This window comes from Magallana gigas, chromosome 3, assembly GCF_963853765.1.
Source record: "Magallana gigas chromosome 3, xbMagGiga1.1, whole genome shotgun sequence".
Taxonomy (NCBI): domain Eukaryota; kingdom Metazoa; phylum Mollusca; class Bivalvia; order Ostreida; family Ostreidae; genus Magallana; species Magallana gigas.
The window spans coordinates 4,703,267-4,724,607 of NC_088855.1; the positions used below are offsets into that span (position 1 = coordinate 4,703,267).

The following is a 21,341-nucleotide window of genomic DNA, read 5'->3' on the forward strand; positions in this document are numbered from 1 at the left end:
TCATTAAGTGCAACAGCAATCTTTTGTCTTAAAGTGTCCTCCGTAAAAAGAAATACGATTAAAATATATTAAGAAATTAGATAGGGAAAAATCATCTGTTTATAAATTAATAAAATTAAGTGTCCAAAATTATAAAGATTTGTGTAATCTGGGGATATATCTATATTTAGCTTTTAAAAACCGCAACATTATTTCATAAATTGTTTTTTGTTACGCATGTTATCCTGTGTCTCTATTTCATATCTGATATTGTATCATGCCTAATGTCTATAAATACCATTTTACTTATGTAATATGTTGTTCATATTGCCACAATATGATTATATATTGTGCAAATAAAGAATGACTCTTGTTTATTCATTGAATTTGAACCTGACACTGAGCATGAAGATGTAGATATGTTAGAGAATGTTGTATATTTATAACATTTGCAAAAACTCTTTATTAGCTTTACTTAAAAAAAAGTAATGGTAATGGCAATGCATTACTTTACTCATGTAATGGTAATGTAATGCATTACTTCAAGAAAATCAAGTAATGGTAATGGTAATTTAATGCCCAAATTCATGAAGTAATGGTAATGTAATGCATTACTTTACAATGTAATTCGCCCCAAGCCTGATGCCGTGAGGCAATTGGCTCGGATGACAAACTTGCCGTAAGCACAAGTTCGTGGTATTTTGAAAAAAAATCTAATATTTTAAAAAAGCTTCTATAGAAAGATTACCGCTAGCTGGATACCTCATTTGTTTAACGATAAACAAAAGAGTCTGTTTTAAAAATGCTAAGAAATTATTGAAATTGTATCTAAAATATTGTTACATTAAAAGTTTAAAATCGAAGATTTCTAAACTTACATTGTATCTATAACAATCTATTTATAGATTTAAAATTTACAAGCTGCTATGAGAAATTAAGTTTATTATTTTTTCTCTCAGACTAATTAAGCAATTTAGTAACAAAAAGGGGAAATAACCAAACAAACAAACGGAGATGCTTTCATGTGACAAAAATGTTAATAGTCTTGACACTAGTCTTTGATATCTTCTTTACTTAATCTCCAGGCAAATTAAATAATTGTTGGACAATAGAAGTGTGAAAATATCGTAACAGCTATATGTGTTAATGTTTATTTTTCTGGCATGCCATTACTATCCCTTTGTCATAAAAAAGCGATGCCTGTCAACAAAAAAATTATAAGAGAAAATGGTTTAAGATCTGGAAGAGAACGGTTGGGCTAATTGTGCTGGAACCCCGCACGTTAACATAGAGTGGTATGTTGGGTATGATTTCTGCACATTAGTGTCGATTTTTTGCACAGAATTATATCGCGGACTGTCCGTGCTAGAATCTCCGCACGTTATTAAGTTCTCTCGGAGCTCCGAGAATCGGTTTTCATTGGAATACCATGTTTCATCAACCTAAATACAACTTGTTGAACTTCATCGTAATCTTGAGCGAGTGTAACGAACTGAGCTTTCCCTTGAATTCACCATATGGATTTTATGAACTCTTACATTAGGATTTACAGTTTACAATACATATATAATACAAGATACGTTGGTGAAAGTTGGGTAGTATTTTAGTAGAAAGCCGAGTGGCATGCTATCGGGATAACCGTAACTTCACGGAAAATTCGCGATAGAAACTTAAAATTCATTGGTGAAAATATACCAAAATCACTTTTGATAGTTAAGTTACTGGTGATGAAACCTGGGTGTACCATTTTGAGCCAAAATGTAGGGTTTTAACAAAATATGGGCATCAAAGAATGCAAAACTACCTAGTTTTGCTAGAAGATTACAAACAGTAAAGATGGTTTTAAATTTTATTTTCTTTGACAATAAAGGTTCTGTCATGCAAATCCCTATGCCAAAAACCAAAACATTTACAGGTAACTTCTATAACAAGAGGCACATGGGCCGCATTATTCAAAGCAATTCTCATATATTCCAAGAATTGACAATACATAAACAATGAATAGAAAAATTGTTTGAATATCATATCCTAAGACCAAAGATGAATCAACTGACCAATATCTTTATCCTTGGCCAAACGTATCAAATATAACATTGTAGAATGAACTTAAAATACTAGTAATCATATCAAGCGAACGATGATCACTATGACATATGTGGGTATGAGGATACTTCGGTTCAAAGGTTAATAAATGTGGATGAAAACAGCTAATTGTCATTTTTGGAACATCCCTCGGATAACAAATTATACACCAATTTATGCCTACGGTTGATTGATTACGTGGATTACAGTCCAAAACTAAAGTGGCGACCGTCAGCTAATTAAGTAACAGCCATTAAAAACAAGTCGTCGGAAACCCACGGCCAGTCTCGCATATGCTTACTGACCGTGTGCAAACTCATTAAACTTTTCTCGTTCTCGTGAATAATTAATACTCTATTTTGGTTGTCTCTTCATAAATTCGTAGAGAACATCTCACCAATCCCATAAATGTATAAGAATGCATCTATCAACAGCAGCATAGGTTTTTGGAACATGATAGTCATTTTTATACCTCAAAAAAGTAAATAGGTTTGCTAAATCTCATTAGTGAATCGAGAAAAGTAAAATATTCATGAATACGAGATAAGTTCAATGAGTTTGCCCACGGTCACTAAGTGTATGCGAGGCTGGCCGTGGGTTTCCGGCGATGTAAGAAACATTTCTGATGCTGTACTGCCAGACAAAAAGGCACATGGCACTTACAGGCTTTCGTAAATTTTAACAAAAAACATAGAAAATGCAAATCAAGCGGAGGTCTCCTCCATTCTTTCTTTGATGAATTTTCTTCAATCGACTGTTCATGCAGTAAAATTATACAGCTTATTTCGCATAAAATTGCCTTTTTTACACATCGAGATATTGAGTTTCTCATTTAAAAACAGGTCTGAACCAGTGTTTTCCAGCGAAACAAAGCGACTGTAACTACTAGCTGTGCTTATGGCATGCACAATAAGAAAGTTTATAGATTCATAATCAATTCTTGTTTCAAATGTAATAAAAATATGAAGATTTTTTCTCAAAATGAGTCTGTTTCTCTGGGCGAGTGGAGACATAACGCGCTATATAGCAGGCCACTTTGTCGTCTGCTTGTTCACGTCAGCGGGGTTTTTTTTCATAATAATTAACCGCGTTATTGTTATAAGGTGTCATTTACCAATTTTTTTAAAGGGGCATGGTCACAATTTTGGACAAGAATTATTTTTCCAATTTTAATATTTACAATGCTTCAGAAAGGCATTTTTAATAGGCAACCGAAATTGGAGTGTCATATGTTGAGTTATAAGCGAGTACAGAGCTTGAAATTCTCCGCTATGTAAACAAAGCGTTTGTTTACATTTTGAACGTTGAAGTAAAAATTTCGGGTTTAAACCTAAAATGAATGTGTTAAACGTTAGGAATTTTTTATCTATGCTTAAAATAAATAAAAAGATGGACAAATAAGCTGGAAAAAAATTTGAACCTATGTAAACAAAAACAGTGCACGATCCTTGTTTACATGACTATAAAATTTTATTTGATAATTAGAAATGCATTTTTAAAGCATTATAAATAGTAAAAACCTAAATATAGAATTTGACCCAAATCGTGACCACGTCCCTTTAAGGAAAAGAGACGATACATAACGCTTTCAGATCTTTACAATGAATTACCCCCATCACAGCTAATAACATCATGCGAATGAATTATATGTGTCTAATGGTATGGTCACAAGATACTAGTATTACTGTTATGAGCAATTCGATCTTGAGTTTGGCCTTGAACTTTCAAAGATCATACATTTATCCTATGACCTCTAAGGTCACCATGTATGGAGTTCAAAAAGGAAATTGGACAGAACATTACCATAGTGAGCTGATAAATTTCAGTCTTGGGATGCAAAAAATTGATTCTGGCATTAAAATCAAAGAAGATGGGGATAAGATAACGCAAATGCCCATTCAGTTTAGTCGCAAAATACAATTTTGAATTTATTTGTTTCCAGTTGAATCTATTCAAATATATTTTAATTCAAGTTTGCAAAAGCACAATTTCTAACTATATTCAGTTTTTAATATATTTAACAAAAGATAACAAAAATTTTTGCCACCGAGTCACTCCACTAAGCCATTTCAGACACAACAAAGTAGCGTGTTTAAATAATATGTGTCACTTTGGGCTCGAATTTACGGACTTGTATTATTTTTTCAAAACGTTCAATTGTTGGGGTACAAAATGATGTTTTTAATGTATAGTGGGTCACCTCTCCACGTTTTTGATGATTGAAATCGGTTTGTTTTCCTTTAGACCTTATTTAGGCTAAGAGAAAAATATGGAGCACAGACCCACTCTATATAAGAAAATATCTTGAAGTTCTAAAAAATGACACTATTTGCAGGTTTTGATACGTATACGCCTGTTTGAGTCAACATATTCCCGGTATTGAACATATTCATAGGTTAAAAATCAACGATAAGTTAAATATATATATTGTTTTCAATGATATTTTAAGAAATATCAGATTGATTTGATATTTTAATTTTTCAGTATCTTGTTCGACCGTGCATAGGCAATTTACACGCCTTATCCACCCATCTTCTTTATTGTTAAAATGTCCAATTTTATAAGTTTATCCCAACAAAATGTTAAATCTGATAACGTTAGTGTAGAAATGCCAGCACAGTCTTCAGTAACACAGGATGAACAGGGCTGTGTGGCACACAGAGACATTTTGGTATTAAATACACCGGAAATCCAAACGGATATCCAGGGATGGGCGCGGCTAGATCCACAACGGCCGGACAAGACTATGGAATGCCGTAATGAGAGCGAGAGAAGCGCTGCACACCGCGGAAATCAATGCTACCAGACTCATCAATGTGATCTAACTACAGATAACGCACGTGTTTACAATCAGCAAAATGCTTTAATGACACTGCAGAAATGTAATATGACAATGGAATTTGAAATCGACATATTGATATATAAATTATGTCACAATCTGGGTCAAGGCGGAAGCACGTGGCACCTGTTTCATCAGATCCGAATCTCTCGGTGTCGAGGTTGAATCCAGACCGCCATACTAGGTGTCAAAGAAGCCCATGACATCACAACCTCGCTCAACTTTCGGCTAGCTTCGTTATCATTTTGGCAGCAATGTTAAATATGCATAATACAAATCACACTTAATTAATCACAATGGTTACACAAATTAATTCCACACGCACGGCTTATTTTATCCTCGTCTTTATGCAAGGAAAAACTCCGCATCTTAGTTTCGTTAAATTCAATCTGATTCACGAGTACATAACTAAACAGCCCACTGCAATAGCAATAAACTATATAAACAACAATATATCACAACCGATGTCTAGCCGAACGCGAGCGAGGGCGGCTAACCTCAGCAACCCGTGACCGTTGGGTCAGCTCCTGACCTCTTTGTGATGTGGAGCTTGACCACTTCCTCCGCGGTGGTAGGGTGGATTCCTACAGACCCAGATAAACCACTCCATGTGGCGCCACATCTTGAAAACAAAAATAAACTTAATTTTACAGTTGTTTCATATTAAAAATCTGGAGTCATCATAAATCTTATCATTAAGAAATATTTAATTAATTATTTTTAATTACCAGCTAAAGTGGTAGTATGAATAGAAAAAACTAACGTTCAAAATGTCGCTTTTTCAGCATTTAAATTTTTAAAACCGCATATAAAAATCCACGGATATCAGCTATCATACAAATGTATGTCTGATGTTGAGGTTATGTAATTGCAACATTATGGTACATTGTAGCTCTCTTATTAAAAGAAAAATCAGGTATTATTCATCACATTATTTTAATCAAATTCAACTCCCCTAAATCTCGCGAGAGTAATGTATCTACATAGATCATATGTACCAGGTCTGTACAATTTTCCCCTTTTGGTTACCTTAAAGGCCGGGGTCGACCTAGATTTTCTGCCACCTGGTAGACAATTAAGCCTATAAGGGCAAAAAGGCGGGGCTACCTCCATCACTGTCGGTGATGCTGATAAGAGTAAACATTGCATGTGGCTCAGTCCGCTTTGTTTATATACTGGGGAAAACCCAATCTATTAAGAGGGGCTGTGTAAATTTTCATATAGAGGGATTTTGATCAGTTTTCAATTTCATTTATGTTGTTTTGTAACATATATGTGTGAAGATGATAAAATTTCAATACTGATATATGGCATCCCTGAAACAATAATGGTTTCAAGCATGAAACTTGATCCAAGTAACATTTAGCAGTTCCCCGCTTACAAAGAATAATCAGAGGTTCTCTAGGGATATTTTTCATTCAACTGATTAAAATCTCAGGAGATTGTCATTACAATGTGAGAAGAAAATATGGACACTAATTAACAGCTGGTTGTTGAGAACTCAATTACAACGTTTATAAAACTTTCATTTGCTTTTACAAGCAAACATATATTCATATACCCCTTCTTTACCCCATATTTATCATCCTCTGGTGGGAACTAGGAACCAGAGTGAAATTGGAGGGAAATGGAAGGACATCACAATAAGCAGGGAGAATTGAATATTCCAGCTTTGGAAGTAACTAAATGTCGTGGAGAAACTTTTTTTAGCTTTTGACACACTGAGTTGGGATTTTAATGAAGTTCCTGTTGAGAAAAACAGTAATGGGTTTATTACAAAGTTCTTAGGACAGTGACCCACATTTTGATGACTTCGTGATAAGTCAGGTTCGGGAGACTGAAGATTGAAGAATGTCAGCATTGCTTGTGTTGTTTCGTACATCACATACCAAACTATGGTGGGTAGTGGAATGTGCAGCTCGTGTAAAGTAGGTCACACCATTGGAAGGACAGAAACTTGATTTAATTTTCGACACAGGAATTTTTGGGAGATATCAAACATAACCCAGATGTATTAATAAAATAGGAAGTTTTGCATATGAATTAACTTGCATTTTTGACAATTTATCTACCAAAGACGGGACATTATGCATCTTTATTGCGGACTCATGAAGATGTGGAACTAAAAGCAATGTGATAATTTTAACTTTAGGTTTTTAATAAATTTCAATAATTATCACACCAACAGTGTTATTCATGTGATGGATTAATTTTTAATCAATGCAAAGGTAAAAGATTTTCGCCGATACATTTCTCATGCTGTGATGAGTAATCTACAGAGCACATGGCTACAGCCACTTCCTGTGTAAACAAAACATTGGTAATCTCCGCCTCAAATGTCAATCACTAGTTTGGAATTCAAAATTTTGAGCTGCTTCAGAACTTTATAAGATGAATACTCTTTTAATAATTTTTTGTTTGTAAAAATTTTGACGTCAATTGATAGCTGCCTTGGTAGCTACTTCCACACCAAAAATTAGAATTTTTTATTCATGAATAATGCTATTAATTTGAAAATATTCTCTCTGAACTGAAAGCTGCAAAGAAAATTGAATTTCCCATTCATTTTGTGATTGGCTGCTATTTATACCTGGGCCCCGGCCTTTAAAGCGACTGCGAATCCCTGAATAACTTCACCGGCATTTGGGCCAATCAGATGCAGACCTAATATTCTGTCACCAAAACAAATGGCCTGAAATTCGATAAATTGGCACCGTTTCTTTAAAATATACAAAAAAGTACAAGAACATGACGACATGGCTTGCACCCTTAAAAAAACACAAAATATAAATAAATCTCAATTAGAATACATAACCCCGGGATAAAGAATGACTTCATCATCGCTTTGGATAATAGTTCCAATATGTCGGCATAAAAACAAAATAAGAAAAGTCAAAGGTTGTGTTCCGACACTGTAATGAATAATTCCCCTCGTTATAGCTGTATAGGCGGCAAAATGGCCTAATTCACGAATTATTCTACATTTTACATACTAATTGTTATCTTGAACTGATTTTCTTTAAATTGGTATATTACTCATAACACTGCTACGATGTACTTTAAATTTCAACTTATTTTGTTATAATCAAGAATAAATTGAGAATATCAGGCGAGAAGATTTACCTATGGAGAACATGTTTAATAAACAAATGAGAAAGAATCAAAGCTCTTCTGGAAACGCAACTGTGTATCTACGATATCGCGATGTACACATCAGCAACGCTTTGTGCGGGTTAAAGTGTCTGAGCCATCTGCCGCAATCAGCGGTATCGTTACCACTAAAGCGGTGTCGACACGGTTCGTTACCCCGCTTCTTCACCTCACTCTGCACAGCTATCTGTTTCAGCAATTGCATCAGCAGTTTTAAATTGATGCGATTGGTGTAGCAGGTTCATCTAGTGTTTTCAACTTAACACATATCATTCATGTTTTGGCTTCAAACACAATGACACAGACTTCCAAACTTAAAACAGATGGCTTATCGCTGTGGAACTTTTAGTGAAGACTCGCTTTAATTATCGCGTCAATATTTCACAAAGCTTCTGAAATATCAAACAAGTTGTTGGAACTGCAGGTGGCAAATTTTTTGATTCACTTTAAAACATCAAGGTTAGGCTGCGCTGCTTCCCATGAAACAGACGGCTAACAGAATAACTGACAGGACTGATTCACAGAGGAAAAGACCAAAAAAATGTGTCATTAGGTCAACGATCCCCCCGCCCAACAGAGCTGGCACCGGGACAGATACTTTAACCGGGTATATTTGTGCAAAAATAGGTTCAAGAGTCGAAAATACTAGTAATTAAGTCGCTAAGGGTTACACATAAATTTTAATTTATTTGCATCAGCATGAGTCAATGCCAACAAATAATATTTAATGGTATACGATTAAACTATATTTTTAAACATTTACACTTCATAGATAGTAAACAGTTTATGCACAAAATCAATCACCAACGTGAATTCAAAAAGAAGGTAGACGGAGGTCGTAAGATTTTGTTAAGATTTTGATAATCGTGAATCTGATACAATTTGTTTAACTCATCGTGTTAAACAAAATTCAACCAAATACCTTCCGCTGAAGCTTTTTTTAAAAAATAGGGGCTAAACGGAAGGAAGTATGGGGAGGAAGTAGCGATAACAGATGGTGCCCCCTATAGGAGAATGTAAATATAGTCCAGGGGAATCTCTGATGTGTCACCTAATGCTTCACAGAGGAAGGTAGCACCAGACAGGTGGTGTGCTATTTTGGATAAAAACCACTAAACATGAAAATCGTGAACTGGGTAAAAAAGGACGCCATTAGCAAGCAAGGAGATTGTTATTGATTAAAGATAGACATAACTGCAGAAGCGTATGCACTTTGCATCTTCACTGCTAAATGGTATACAGAGACCTAGAATGTTATCATTTTGCAAAGACCAAGAAAACCACATCCTAACATAAAAGATATCTAAATCTCTTTCATATCCAAGGATTATGGTTTCGCTCGTTGCCTTAAAACGATCGACTTCCGGTGAGGACAGAGGTTTAAAGCTTACCCACATCAATAAAATATTAGTTCAAGTCTACATCACGTGACTTTCCGGAGACGGATTCACCCAGTGTCTTTATCTCAAGGTAAAGGTACCGGTACAATACAAATGCAAACAGAATGAGACTATATTGGCTATCTTTTGAACAGAAGAATAAAGAAACCTGAGCGAAGTGATCTTTTATTTACAAGGATGGTGAATGGAAGGAGACATGTAAGCTACATTCAATAGTTCTATAATAATCCCAGCCTGAAAGTTCAGTTAAATTAGAATTTGGGTCTTTGGTCTTTTTTAAATAGTAATCTGTTTCCATTTATGTGTCGACTTTCACATTATCCATTTATTACCCTATTCAGATTGATTTCTTAAAATACTTACCCCATTGAGACCAAATCTTGTAATATATGTCTTGTACAATATAATATGGTATACCTATGCGGATTGTCTTGTGTACCTTGATGTAGCAATGGGAGGCGTCCCTCCGTGGAACTGCAAATTCCAGCGGCGTATAAAAGGCGTGATATACCTGGAAACACAAAGACCAAGCACGTGCAATTACACATCATAAGATGGACATGAATTACAATAAAAATTGTACGACAAGACTACAATTCCCCAAAACTACATAAAACTATCGCTGATTATACGGGTTACCCCCACCCCCATCGTTTGAATTTTTCAATTACATGCAGTTCTGCTCCGAGACAACTTGTACAACAATGAGAACTCATTCAATGTACGTAAAAATCAACTTGTACAATAATGAGAACTCATTCAATGTACATAAAAATCAACTTATACAACAATGAGAACTCATTCAAGGTAACTTAAAATCAACTTACACAACAATGAGAACTCATTCAATGTACGTAAAACTCAATCATTGCTTTAGATGAGTAACAATGTCTTCGACTTTAAAAAGATTTCATTTTAACCGAACCAAGTTGTGTTGAAGAGTATTTTCACAGTATCAAAAGCAAAATTTCATAGGGAAAAAAGAGAAAAGATTGTTTAAAGATAAAATCTATGGATTACATTTATAAAATGACTTACTTTTAACTTTTTTCCTGTTGCATTCTTTTTAAACTAGAATACTCTCTCTCTCTCTCTCTTGTATCTAAATATTTTATTTCAAGTGACATTCTCTCTCTCTCCTCTCTCCCCTCCCCCCCCCCCCTCTCTCTCTCTCTCTCTCTCTCTCTCAATCAGAATCCCGAAATTAATTTTGTCTGATAGATTCAAAGAAGAAGAAAAATGATTTCTTAAATTGCATCAATTTATACCTTTCATTTATATCCACTCGGGATTGCGTCCAAGAACTTTTATTATGGAACGCCTCAACTGCCTTATGTAGATAATCTTCATAATATGAAGATACTTTAACATTTCATGCTGATACTTCAACATTACATGCTGATACTTTAACACTACATGATGGTCTTTTAACATTACATGCTGATACTTTGACATTACATGATGGTACTTTAACATTACGTGCTGATACTTCAACATTACATGCTGATACTTCATTATATGGTGGTACTTCACTATGCGGTAGTTCTAAAAATATGGAAGCGTCGCCTAAGGATCGAAATACGCTAAAACTCAAGAACACGTGGATGCCTGTAAAGTTTTTAACACTGGGCTGTTTCTCTGTTTCATAGATTGATCAGATTGGACTAAGGTCCACGAAAACTAGTTTAGATCGAGATACTCAACAAATGCTACCATTTGATTAAGTGTAAGTTGAGACCATTGGGGCTCAGCGCATAATCAGGGGGTACGAAAAGTCCTTCAGGGGATTTTTGGTCTAAAACTGTGCATTCAGAACCAAATCTTTTAGTGCTTAGTCAGAGCGGACAGCTAAAAATTTTAAAATAGCACCTACACAAAGACGTCTGTCGTTCATGTTAGATTGGACTTATGGGAATTAATGGGCTCTCCCTGGAGATCCACGTGAAGGAGTGGGCAATGTAAGCACTTATTTTTTCAACGGTACAGTTACTGCTAAAATTCAAAAGATTCAACAGCAATGCAATGCTTTATCCTTTGCGTGAATGGGGCCGTGATCTTATAAGTTGCATGTGTGGTTGTTGTTTGCCTAAAATGACCCAAACTAGTCTCAGTGGACCTTAGTCCTATCTGATCAATCTCTGAAACAGACACACAGACCAGTGTTAAAAACTTCCCTATTTTTAGAACCAACGCATAGTGAAGTACCATTATATAAATATTGCCTGTTTGGGAGGGTAACAGTTGAAATTGACACCCCGAGAAAACCATTGTCAACCGACGCGAAGCGGAGGTTGACAATGGTTTTCGAGGGGTGTCAATTTCAACTGTTATCCTCCCAAACAGGCACTATTTATTTTGTTATACTGAATGTCTTAATTTTTAAGAAAATTTTACTGCTTTTATATAGGAATAACGTGAATTCTACAGCGAACCGTACGCGCATAATTTTCGCGCATGTAACATTTTTTAATGTTACCCGTTGCTAAGTGCGTTACTAACGCTGAGGGTAATAGTAAATATTATTAACTGCGTCTTAACCAATCAGATTTCAGTATTTAACATGAAAGTATAACAACATGTAATGTTAAAGTATCAGCACGTAATGTTCAAGTACCATCACGTAATGTTGAAGTACATGTATCAGCATGTAATGTTAATGTACCATCACGTAATGCTAAAGTATCAGCATGTAATGTTAAAGTATCATCATATTATGAAGATTATCTACCTAAGGCAGTTGAGGCGTTCCATAACTTTTAATTTATGTTCCCCTTTTCGTACAGATGCTATTTACCAAATTTGGAAGCAGCTGAGGAAGCTGAAAATGTTCTCAAGTTTACTACAGACGAACAGGTAACAATGCACGACGCTGGGCGAAAATGGCTAGCAAGGGTTACCTGAGTGACTCAGGTGACCTAAATACAACCAAATAGTGATGCATCGTTACAGATGCGATGCAGAATGATTATCAAATATAAAATAAAAAAGTTGTAATGCTTTGCCAGTTCCTGGAAAATGCCCTTAAGATTTAATTTCGTTGAGAAGTGGTACGCATTGAACGGTAGAAAACAATGCGGTGTGCTTTTGTTGCATCCTCAAAAACGGAGGAATTAATCAGGAACCGGCCATCGCTTTGTTTTAATTCATTAAACATTACATAATTCGGCAATCTGCATTAAAACAATGTGCATTATGAAATCACACTGGAATTCTTATAAGAAGTCAATGCGTTCAGATGAGGTATAAATAATCACCAACGAAACAGAGTTGAAGGCCAATGCAATTAAGATGCTGACTCAAATCTTGATTATAGCTGCTCTGGAGGAAATTATGAGCAAGAAGATTAAGGGTTCAATTTGTAATCATTTTAGAAAGAAAAGTACATTTTGTGTTAATTAAAAGCTTATTGTAACACACCATCCATCGGAACACTTCATACCCCCGTGCGCGCGGCCTATGATGACTGTATCGATATTGGTAAACAGAAGATTGAGTTTCTGCTTCTTTCATAAAACACAAACAGGGGGCGTAAATATTGACGAGAGGTCTCCGTGAAGTGTTTTCTGCAGCCTGTGTTTGTCCTTCCTTTTCTCAGCATAACGAGGTTCTTGACTCTGAACCCAACCAAGGCCGTGTAGGTTGTCTGGGTGGTTTATAGCCTCGTTCTGAGATTCCGTCACGGCATCGGGTGAGGGCAGTGTGGAGCGAGAGGACTAATCTCTGCCTCCCGGTCGGATCCATCCAAGGCCATACCAGGGCGGCTGATACGTTGGACACGATTTGTGACTACAACTTCTGGTCCTTTGGGGTGGAACTGTATGAGATCATCTATGGTAACTCCGACCACCTGGGCCGCAAAATCAATTTCATATTATTTAGAATAGCTTTGTCTCTCTCGGGCACGGCTTAAATTAATGACCTTAATTTGTAAGGTGCACATAATTTTCATCACATTAAACGGTTATTTTGTCTTTGTATCAAAACAAATCAGGGATATTATGCGCTATTAACTTTCAATCTTTTTTTTATTCTTAAAGTTCAACCATTCCCATCGAAATCTTTGTACATGGATTCCCGCTTTTGATTCTGGTGACAGTGTCGTCTGGTGTAAGTCTTTGATCGTCTGCACGTTGAACGGGCTTCTTTTAATGGCGTGAACTGGTGAAAAGGTCGATAAACCTGTTCTGAGTTGACGGACTCCCGTGGTTTGTGTTTACTTGGTGTGACAACTTCTCACCGCACAGCATCTGAAGCTATGGATCCGATCTATTGACTCCTGCATTTTTGTTAATTAGAGCACATAATCATACCGCCATTGATTGCCCATATTAAAAAGATAAAGTTCAGAAACATTCTGCACTCGATTTCTGACATCAAACAAACATGACCTGAAGTGCACAGCCAGCATTCCACTTGTGTGTTGACGAAACTGACATCCGTTGATTGGTTCAAAGTGGCGAGTTGGTCTTGATATCGTTATACGATTCTCAATGAAAAGGTATCGGTCCCTTGTTTATTTCAAGTGTCATTTTTAAAAATTTTATTCAGGTATCTGGTACCCAGAAGTCCAAGTCCTGAACCAAAAGTGCAGCTGCGCGGAGTTAAATCCGATATAGATTTATCAGAATGTAAATGAAGTCGTTTTAGCTTGCAGAAGAAATTAAGCGGTGCGAGGGCAATTGCTTTGAATTTCAGAGTAACGAAACAATCATGCATACAATGTAGTCGTTCAAATGCATATTCAATTCAGAACACACCATGAATGCATATCAAAATCATTGTGAAAATGTGATGTATTGAACATGTTAACATAAAATCAATGTGCTTCCTTTAGGGTTTAGATAAATTTGGAATTCTTTTCTCTCAAATTTCCAATCAAAACTGATTTCTGACACTTTGGCTACATATACCGGTATATACATTGAGATCTAAATGAACTAGTGAAATACTTATATAGATCATGATACCATCTTTATATTTGTATTAACTACTTTTATGACTACATAGATATGTATATTGTTAATATGTTATGACAAACTGATGTACATTTACCGGGCCGGTACATGTGTATGGACTATTTTGTATGTAGAAGCTCTCTTTTAGACATTGATTTTCTCTCTAATAACTGAAATCTTGTATATCCCTCTGGGCCCAAAATTGGAAACAAAACTATTATTATAGATTTATGCATTGTTTCCAATAAGTAAGACATCACTTTACTTAATATTTGTCAGATTTTTATAGCAGGCAATGCATGTACATATTTATATTATGTCCTTCACAAAGATAGCTGCCAAATTGCAAGGTACTCAGACAGATGTGATTTGTCAGTGAAATAAGTTATGATCCCTCTCTTCACATTGATCAGTGGTTAAATGTGTACATTCTCTTTTATCTTAGAGGGTATTCCATTGAGGAGTCCAAATCTCAAGCCACTGATATCCTTTGCATCCATATAAAACTTACACTATTGGTGCAAACGTACTGCCATGTATGTTAAACATGTACAAATTGATACAGTTTACATTGTTTGAGATTATGTATTGCATTTCAGTACAGTATGCATATTTTTTCCTGTTTTATTTTTTGCCTAGGTAAGATCTTCAACAACAACTGAATATTGTTAAAAAAATGACTTCATGAAAAAAAATATGCAGATTAAGTTTTCAAATACTGTTACCTTATTTTATTCTTTTTAAAAAAAGTTTCTATTTTTTACCTATTAGAAAGATCTTCAAGTACTACTCAATATTGTTAAAAAATGACTTTATAAAAAATCATGCAAATCAAGTTTTATCAGGGTCTAATATCAGGTTAAGATAAACAAATTATTCAAGGAAAATGTCATGCACAAAAGGTCACATCTTTTTTATTTCACACTAAGTGGTGAAACACTGCAACTAAACAAAAGTATCTTGAAGTATATGCGCAGAGTAGAGGATCTTTTCAATGAACAGGGGTTTTGCACAAAATACTGGTGTCAGAGGAAAGCCCGCTGATAGAATAAGTAAATCTGATACTGTGGAATCATTAGATTTCGTAGTGGCTCAATTTTTGTGTAATTCGTGGGTACCTCTCATCTACGAATTAACATTCTCCACGAATTAATAAATTATGGTTTCAAAGTCATATTCCTTTTTGTAGGTATAAGAGAATACACATATTACATCCCCATGAACCTGTAAATTTTATGCAATCCACAAAAATTGGCCCCCACAAGTATTAATGATTCTACAATAATTACAAATGCATGAAGATGAAACCCTGACTGACCTCGATGTTTTCTTCTCCGTGGTGAGAGACAGCCTTTTCTTCAGAAATCCCCACTACTCCATACTCCAGGGGTGTGAATACTGTGGTGGGAATCTATAACAGGAATAAGTATAAACTTAAGAGTCAGGGAAGAGGAGCCTACAAAGTTGTCCACTTCACCCAAAACAAATCCTGGGAACACCTCCCCATGCTTACCATATCGTAGTCCATCTGGACCTGACTGCCCCCAAACAAGCGGTCCGCCAATAACTGTCCAGCCTTAATGGCCACAGGGGTGAGTTCTGGACGATTCTAAAACAGAAGGAGATTTCAAACTGGATTACAGGAATCATGGATAATAAGAACACATATAGAAACTATTCCATTCACATACAGAGCCAAACTTTCTAGTGTTTTCTTTAGCTCCTTTTGTTATTATCAAACACACAAATTTTGAAGTACTTTTTTTTCAAAGTTTAAATATTTGAGGTTTAAGACAAAGGTACTTGTAAATTAACAAGATACAATGCTTTTTCTGCATCATTTAATAATTTTTGTTTAATATGGGGTAATATTAATTTATAAGTTTTAACTATACACATTTGCCCTAATTTAAAGTAATTACAATATATCATTAGTAACATGGTTTGAAGTAGACCTATTATGGTTTACATGGTCAGTAAATTCCATATGGGGTGAGAGCGGAGCAAGAGACCTCATTTGGAATTTACTGACCACATCTAAACCATGTTAGGTCAACTTCAAACCATGTAACAAATATATCTTACCAACTGCCTTTGTTTCACTGACAAAAAGTACCATTAAATAAAACAATGAAAATCAAGTTTTCAATTAGGGTACAAATCCTGACGTCATGATACTCCAAGATGACATCATAATGCTCAAGAAGAGGTTTATTTTGTACTGATGGTGCATGGAATATACATGGTCTCCACAAGACTGCTGTTAACCAGTAATTTTCTTAGAATTTAGCAGGAGGTAAGATATAATGTTGTATATGACCGTGCCATGATATAAAAGTATGGAACATGTTGACCAGCAGGTTTAATTTTTGATCAATAAAAACTTATTCTACTAAAAATACTTTCTTTCACATGGCAATGTATTAGTTTATGGTTATATCTTGACATGGATAATGGACCATGATAATACATGTAATGGTCTAGCCCAGCATATGTCCCCATTCTTGTGAGCTGTTTGCCCCTAGTAATTCAACTTCAAAAGAAAATTACTTACATGTAAAATATCACCAATAGCATAAATGTTTGCTACACTAGTTCTCTCATGGTCGTCACTGTGACCCCCAAAAACCTTCTGGGTCGTTTGGTCAACTTCAATTCCTAGAGCCTCCAAGTTTAGATTATTTGTGACAGCGTGCCTACCTGTAAAAAAGGAAATGAAAAATCCCAAATATGCAACTTATTCATACAACACTTCCAACATTTAAAAGAGAAAATGAGAGAGAGAGAGAGAGAGAGAGAGAGAGAGAGAGAGAGAGAGAGAGAGAGGGGTCATGAGTAAAAGAGGCAGCTAATAAGCTACTAACCCGTTGCAAACATGACAGTATCAAAGACTTCTTCCTTTGTCTGTCTGTTTGTCAAGTCTTCATACTTGACGACTAGCCGCCCTCTGCTGTCTTTCTCTATGCTGACTGGCACACACTTCCTCAGGAACCTTGTTCCTTTAGATTCCATAGACTCTGCAACAAGTTCTGCCATTTGCTGCATTGAAGGGAATGTAGAAAACAAATATAGGTAGTAATAATCACAAACTTGTTGCACAAGGAGAGATAACTGGGGATATTTACCTGATCAAACTGCTTGAGAGGTCTGGATCGAACCATTATGCTAGTATCAAATCCTAATCCATTCAAAAAGCCACCACATTCTAAAGCAATATCTGACTTAGTCAGGATAATAACAGGAAATAGAGATTAGATGGTTTATAATTTCATTAAAAGTTTTCAAAACCTAACCCTAACCACCCAATTTTATAAAATAAATATTTGAGAACCAAAATCAACAGAATGATTTTTGTGGGTGTGTCAAAGGATACAACTAGCACCAATCAACAATCTGAAAGGACAGAAAAAATCAAATCTACGAGGAAACTACCGACTTGCATACGATGTGCTTTATATTCACACTAGACTTAAATTGAAAGAGAAAGACTGATATATACTAGTGTTTGAATAGTCCTTACGTTTTTCCAGGTGTTTTCTTCAACCAGAATAAATCATCACTTGTCGCACCATACTCAACAGCACCAGGTATCTGCAGTCAAGAGAAATTTATTAGTTCTACCTAGCAGTCACAACCATTTAAAGGCTGGATGGTCCACAAAGTAACCATTAGATCAACTTTAAAATTTCTTATGTGATATTTTTTGACATAAACTATTATCAAATAAAAAGAACATTTGAATTAATTTTAGCTTTGAACTTTTCCAGGCCTATAACTTTAAACAGTCTGTGCTAGAGCCCTCTGTTGAAAGGAGATTTATAAAGTCAAAAAATGGCCATGACCTCCAGCCCTTTTCATCAGTAATACAAATTGGTTTTGCCAGATCACCTTGATCTAGCAGATAAATTGATGACCTTGACCGACCTGAGAAGGAACATAAGGTCTAACTCCTACAGCTATCACAGCATTCCTTGTCTTCAGCAGTCTCTAAAACAGATCAACAAAGGGGAACTCTGTTCAAAATTTTGGCTGTAAATGACCTAGTGTGTTTGAAATACACACACCAATATTTTCTTCTACTGTAACAGATTTATTCCTATAAGATTATTGAATAAAACAGAGTTATCGATAAACAACTAATCATCCTTTTAAATTATTAAACATGGTGAAATCATGTGTTTATAAACATTGGTTTTTGACCTGATCAAATCACTTGTAAAACTTTTCTTGTTTTAACTTTCAACTATTCACTGGAAGAATTTGATTTCCCTTATGCTCTTTTTTGGAACTTTGTGGTTTTGTCTGGATCATGATGTTAAATCCACAGTCTAATTAACTGACCATTCAGATGGCAGCAAGTTCACTGCCCCCCCCCCCCCCCCCACAACTGCCTGACCTGCAACTCAGGAAGTACAATGTAGATGCTGTCTCTGCATGAGGTCAATGAGCTTACTATTGTCCGTCTTTTCAGTAAATAGGTGTACAATATTACTTTTTACAGTCAATAGCAAATTTTCCAGTATCAATAATGAGCTCCCAGTATCCCACTTCCTGGTTATACATTTGTATGTCTTACCTCTGTCCCATTACTCTCTTTAACCCTCACAGTGTGGGGGTCCTTAAAACTCCCTAACCCGTTGATGTACTCAACATTTCTTAAAAATAAATGCATTTGATGAGTGCACAATTCAAAGTGAAAATAAAATTACATATATCCTTATTTCTTACTAAGTATCAACTTCAAGACCGAGAGTCTTACAGGTATCTATATCTACAATTAATAATCAAGCAAAATTTAGTTTTCACAAAATTAATTCATTTGATTTTTAAAACTCAGAAATATGTAATTGATTCATATAGTTTGAATGTATGCATCAACATAATAAATATATGTAGAAAGAATTACTTGTCTCGGAGTTGCACCCTGTGACCCCAGTTCAAGGATTTCACGTGATTCTGTACAGCTGTTGATAAAGTCGTCCTGGAATTAAACCATGATAAGATTAATGCCAATGGCAGGGGGGTTTCACATGAAAATCTATTTAAAAACTGTAATATCAGTATCATACAATCATATACCTATTAGAATTCTCTGAATTTAATATGTGACAGGAAAACAATCGCTTGCCAAAACTTAATACATACTGAAATTGTTTTGTATGATACAAATAGTATCCTTATTTGTAAACAGTGAGAGAAAATGTCAATTAACAATAGATTACCAGTCACTCTGGACTTCATCAGGAACATTCCAGCCATAAGCTTTGGAATCTCTAATGGCATCACCAAGCAGGGAGGCATGATGCATTAGTTTCTTTGGTATGCACCCCACATTGACACATGTCCCTCCCAAACCCCATGTGGTTCCTGAAAATGATCAAGATTGTGAAATAAACTTCTTCTTTGATTGACAGTCCTGTCATAATCTAACCTATAAATTATTTGCAAAATATTTGTGGATCTGTTGTGTTTGATTCATTTAGGAATTCAGAACATGTATATGTAAACAAACAGTACACATGTACATGTACCCAAAAGCAATTTTTTTTACCTACCTTGGGTGGATGGAGTAACAAAATCTAAGACAGCTACTTTTTTCTGAAGTTGGGAGGCTATCAAAAAATTCAATTTCACTTTTAATTATCAATTTTTCAGTTCTTGACAACACTCACAGTTCAACATTTCAAATACCATGACCAATTCTTGATTTTTCATAATTTTTCTTGAAAGAGAGGTGAAGTTAGTATTACATGTATGTGCCTGTTGCTTGTGTTGTATTTCTTAGCCAGAGCATTATATTAATTATAAGTTATATAATTGGTTACACAAGTAATATGCACATTTGCAAAGATTTAAATCCAGCTTCATTCGATCACTTGTATAAATCTGACCCAATTATTAACAAGAAAAGCAAAAAAAAAAAAACAAAGGCAGATTTGTAAAATTGAATTATGTGGTCAGCTGGTCTAAATGATTGCATGCTCATGTGGAACATAGAGAGAAAGTATGTAAGTCTTTGTACTGCTGTCCATACCAGCCTTTGCACATGCCAAGCCCCCAGATCCTCCTCCGATCACCACAAGGTCATAGTCCTCTGTAGAGGAACCTGTTAACAGGTTAAGATTACACTAACAATGTATTCATTCGTGTGTATTCAAATGCAACCATACTGTTCTTTAGTCAAATAAAAAATTAGCATAGGATACATTTATGTCAAATTTACTTGTATTCTTCTTGAAGATGAGAGAATTTAATTGCAGTGAGCATTATTATTTAATTCTACTTCACCTAACTTTGCTGCTATGCAGATTAGTCTTATTTATCTCTCATATTCTGGAAATAATTGTACAAATTTTGTGGTTTATACTCTTACTTGTAAATTGTCTGTAATTTCTCGGCAGCCGTTTATAAATGAAAGTTCTTGAATGTTTATTTACAAACATTGTTTATGGGCGCAGACATCTTTTCCTTACAATATCTTGGATTTCAAACCCGACTAAAATTGATGTCGTACTGAATTATTCATTAAAATTAAAAAGAAAGCCAAAATTCTCACTAAAAGCTTTGCTTTTCATGGTGGTTTTCATTAACATGAAATCATATTTTGTCAAAATATTATCTAGAAAAACACTTATAATTGTGCAATAATTGTCTGAATTATCAAGGATTTATCAAACTATAACAATGTAATTGGTAGTAACAGCTGTTTTATTTGTTAATTAATTAAAGAATGTAAAATGCCACGCGCTTCATCAATTATCTCAATGAGATTAATTTAGAGATGAAGTACATGTACTCTTTTATGACATACACAGACCATATATAATGGTCTTCCTAGTAAACCAAACTCGAGATATAAGAAAATCTTTCATAAAAATAAAAAGCTTCAAAGGGTTTGAAAAGAAATTTTAACATGGACGTGGATCTTACAAGAAA

At 35.1% G+C, this 21,341-nt stretch overlaps 2 protein-coding genes across 3 annotated transcripts in view; one reads left to right on the forward strand and one right to left on the reverse strand.

The window, feature by feature from the left end:
* The window catches only part of LOC105339124 (dihydroorotate dehydrogenase (quinone), mitochondrial), a 270,339-nt gene that overhangs the window by 96,650 nt on the left and 152,348 nt on the right, over nt 1-21,341 (forward strand). The gene's annotated exons all lie outside the window — the stretch shown is intronic.
* Nucleotides 4,905-20,918, reverse strand: LOC105324295 (thioredoxin reductase 2, mitochondrial). Of its 2 annotated transcripts, none has more exons than XR_010711722.1 (17): nt 20,779-20,918; nt 20,440-20,511; nt 19,961-20,017; nt 19,628-19,772; nt 19,312-19,386; nt 18,982-19,060; nt 18,330-18,392; nt 17,926-17,996; nt 17,779-17,798; nt 17,531-17,622; nt 17,270-17,444; nt 16,960-17,105; nt 15,919-16,014; nt 15,724-15,816; nt 9,868-9,961; nt 7,505-7,592; nt 4,905-5,523 (listed from the first exon to the last, which is right to left on the reverse strand). XR_010711722.1 is itself a non-coding variant. In XM_066078179.1 (17 exons), the coding sequence occupies exons 1-17, from the start codon at nt 20,846-20,848 to the stop codon at nt 5,399-5,401; spliced, it is 1,539 nt and encodes a 512-aa protein (XP_065934251.1). In that variant the 5' UTR covers nt 20,849-20,918; the 3' UTR covers nt 4,905-5,398. The 2 variants fall into 2 exon arrangements, 1 of the variants encoding a protein (XP_065934251.1); XM_066078179.1 differs by having other exon boundaries at nt 9,890-9,961.

Bases quoted from the DNA above. Each gene is read 5' to 3' on its own strand.
- LOC105324295 (XM_066078179.1), bottom strand. From the start codon at position 20,848: ATGTTTGTAAATAAACATTCAAGAACTTTCATTTATAAACGGCTGCCG. The intron at 19,387-19,627 runs GTAATCTATTGT...GTTTAATTCCAG, and splicing joins GATGAAGTCCAGAGTGACTG to GACGACTTTATCAACAGCTG. The intron at 17,623-17,778 runs GTATCCTTTGAC...TGACTAAGTCAG, and splicing joins ATTGTTGATTGGTGCTAGTT to ATATTGCTTTAGAATGTGGT.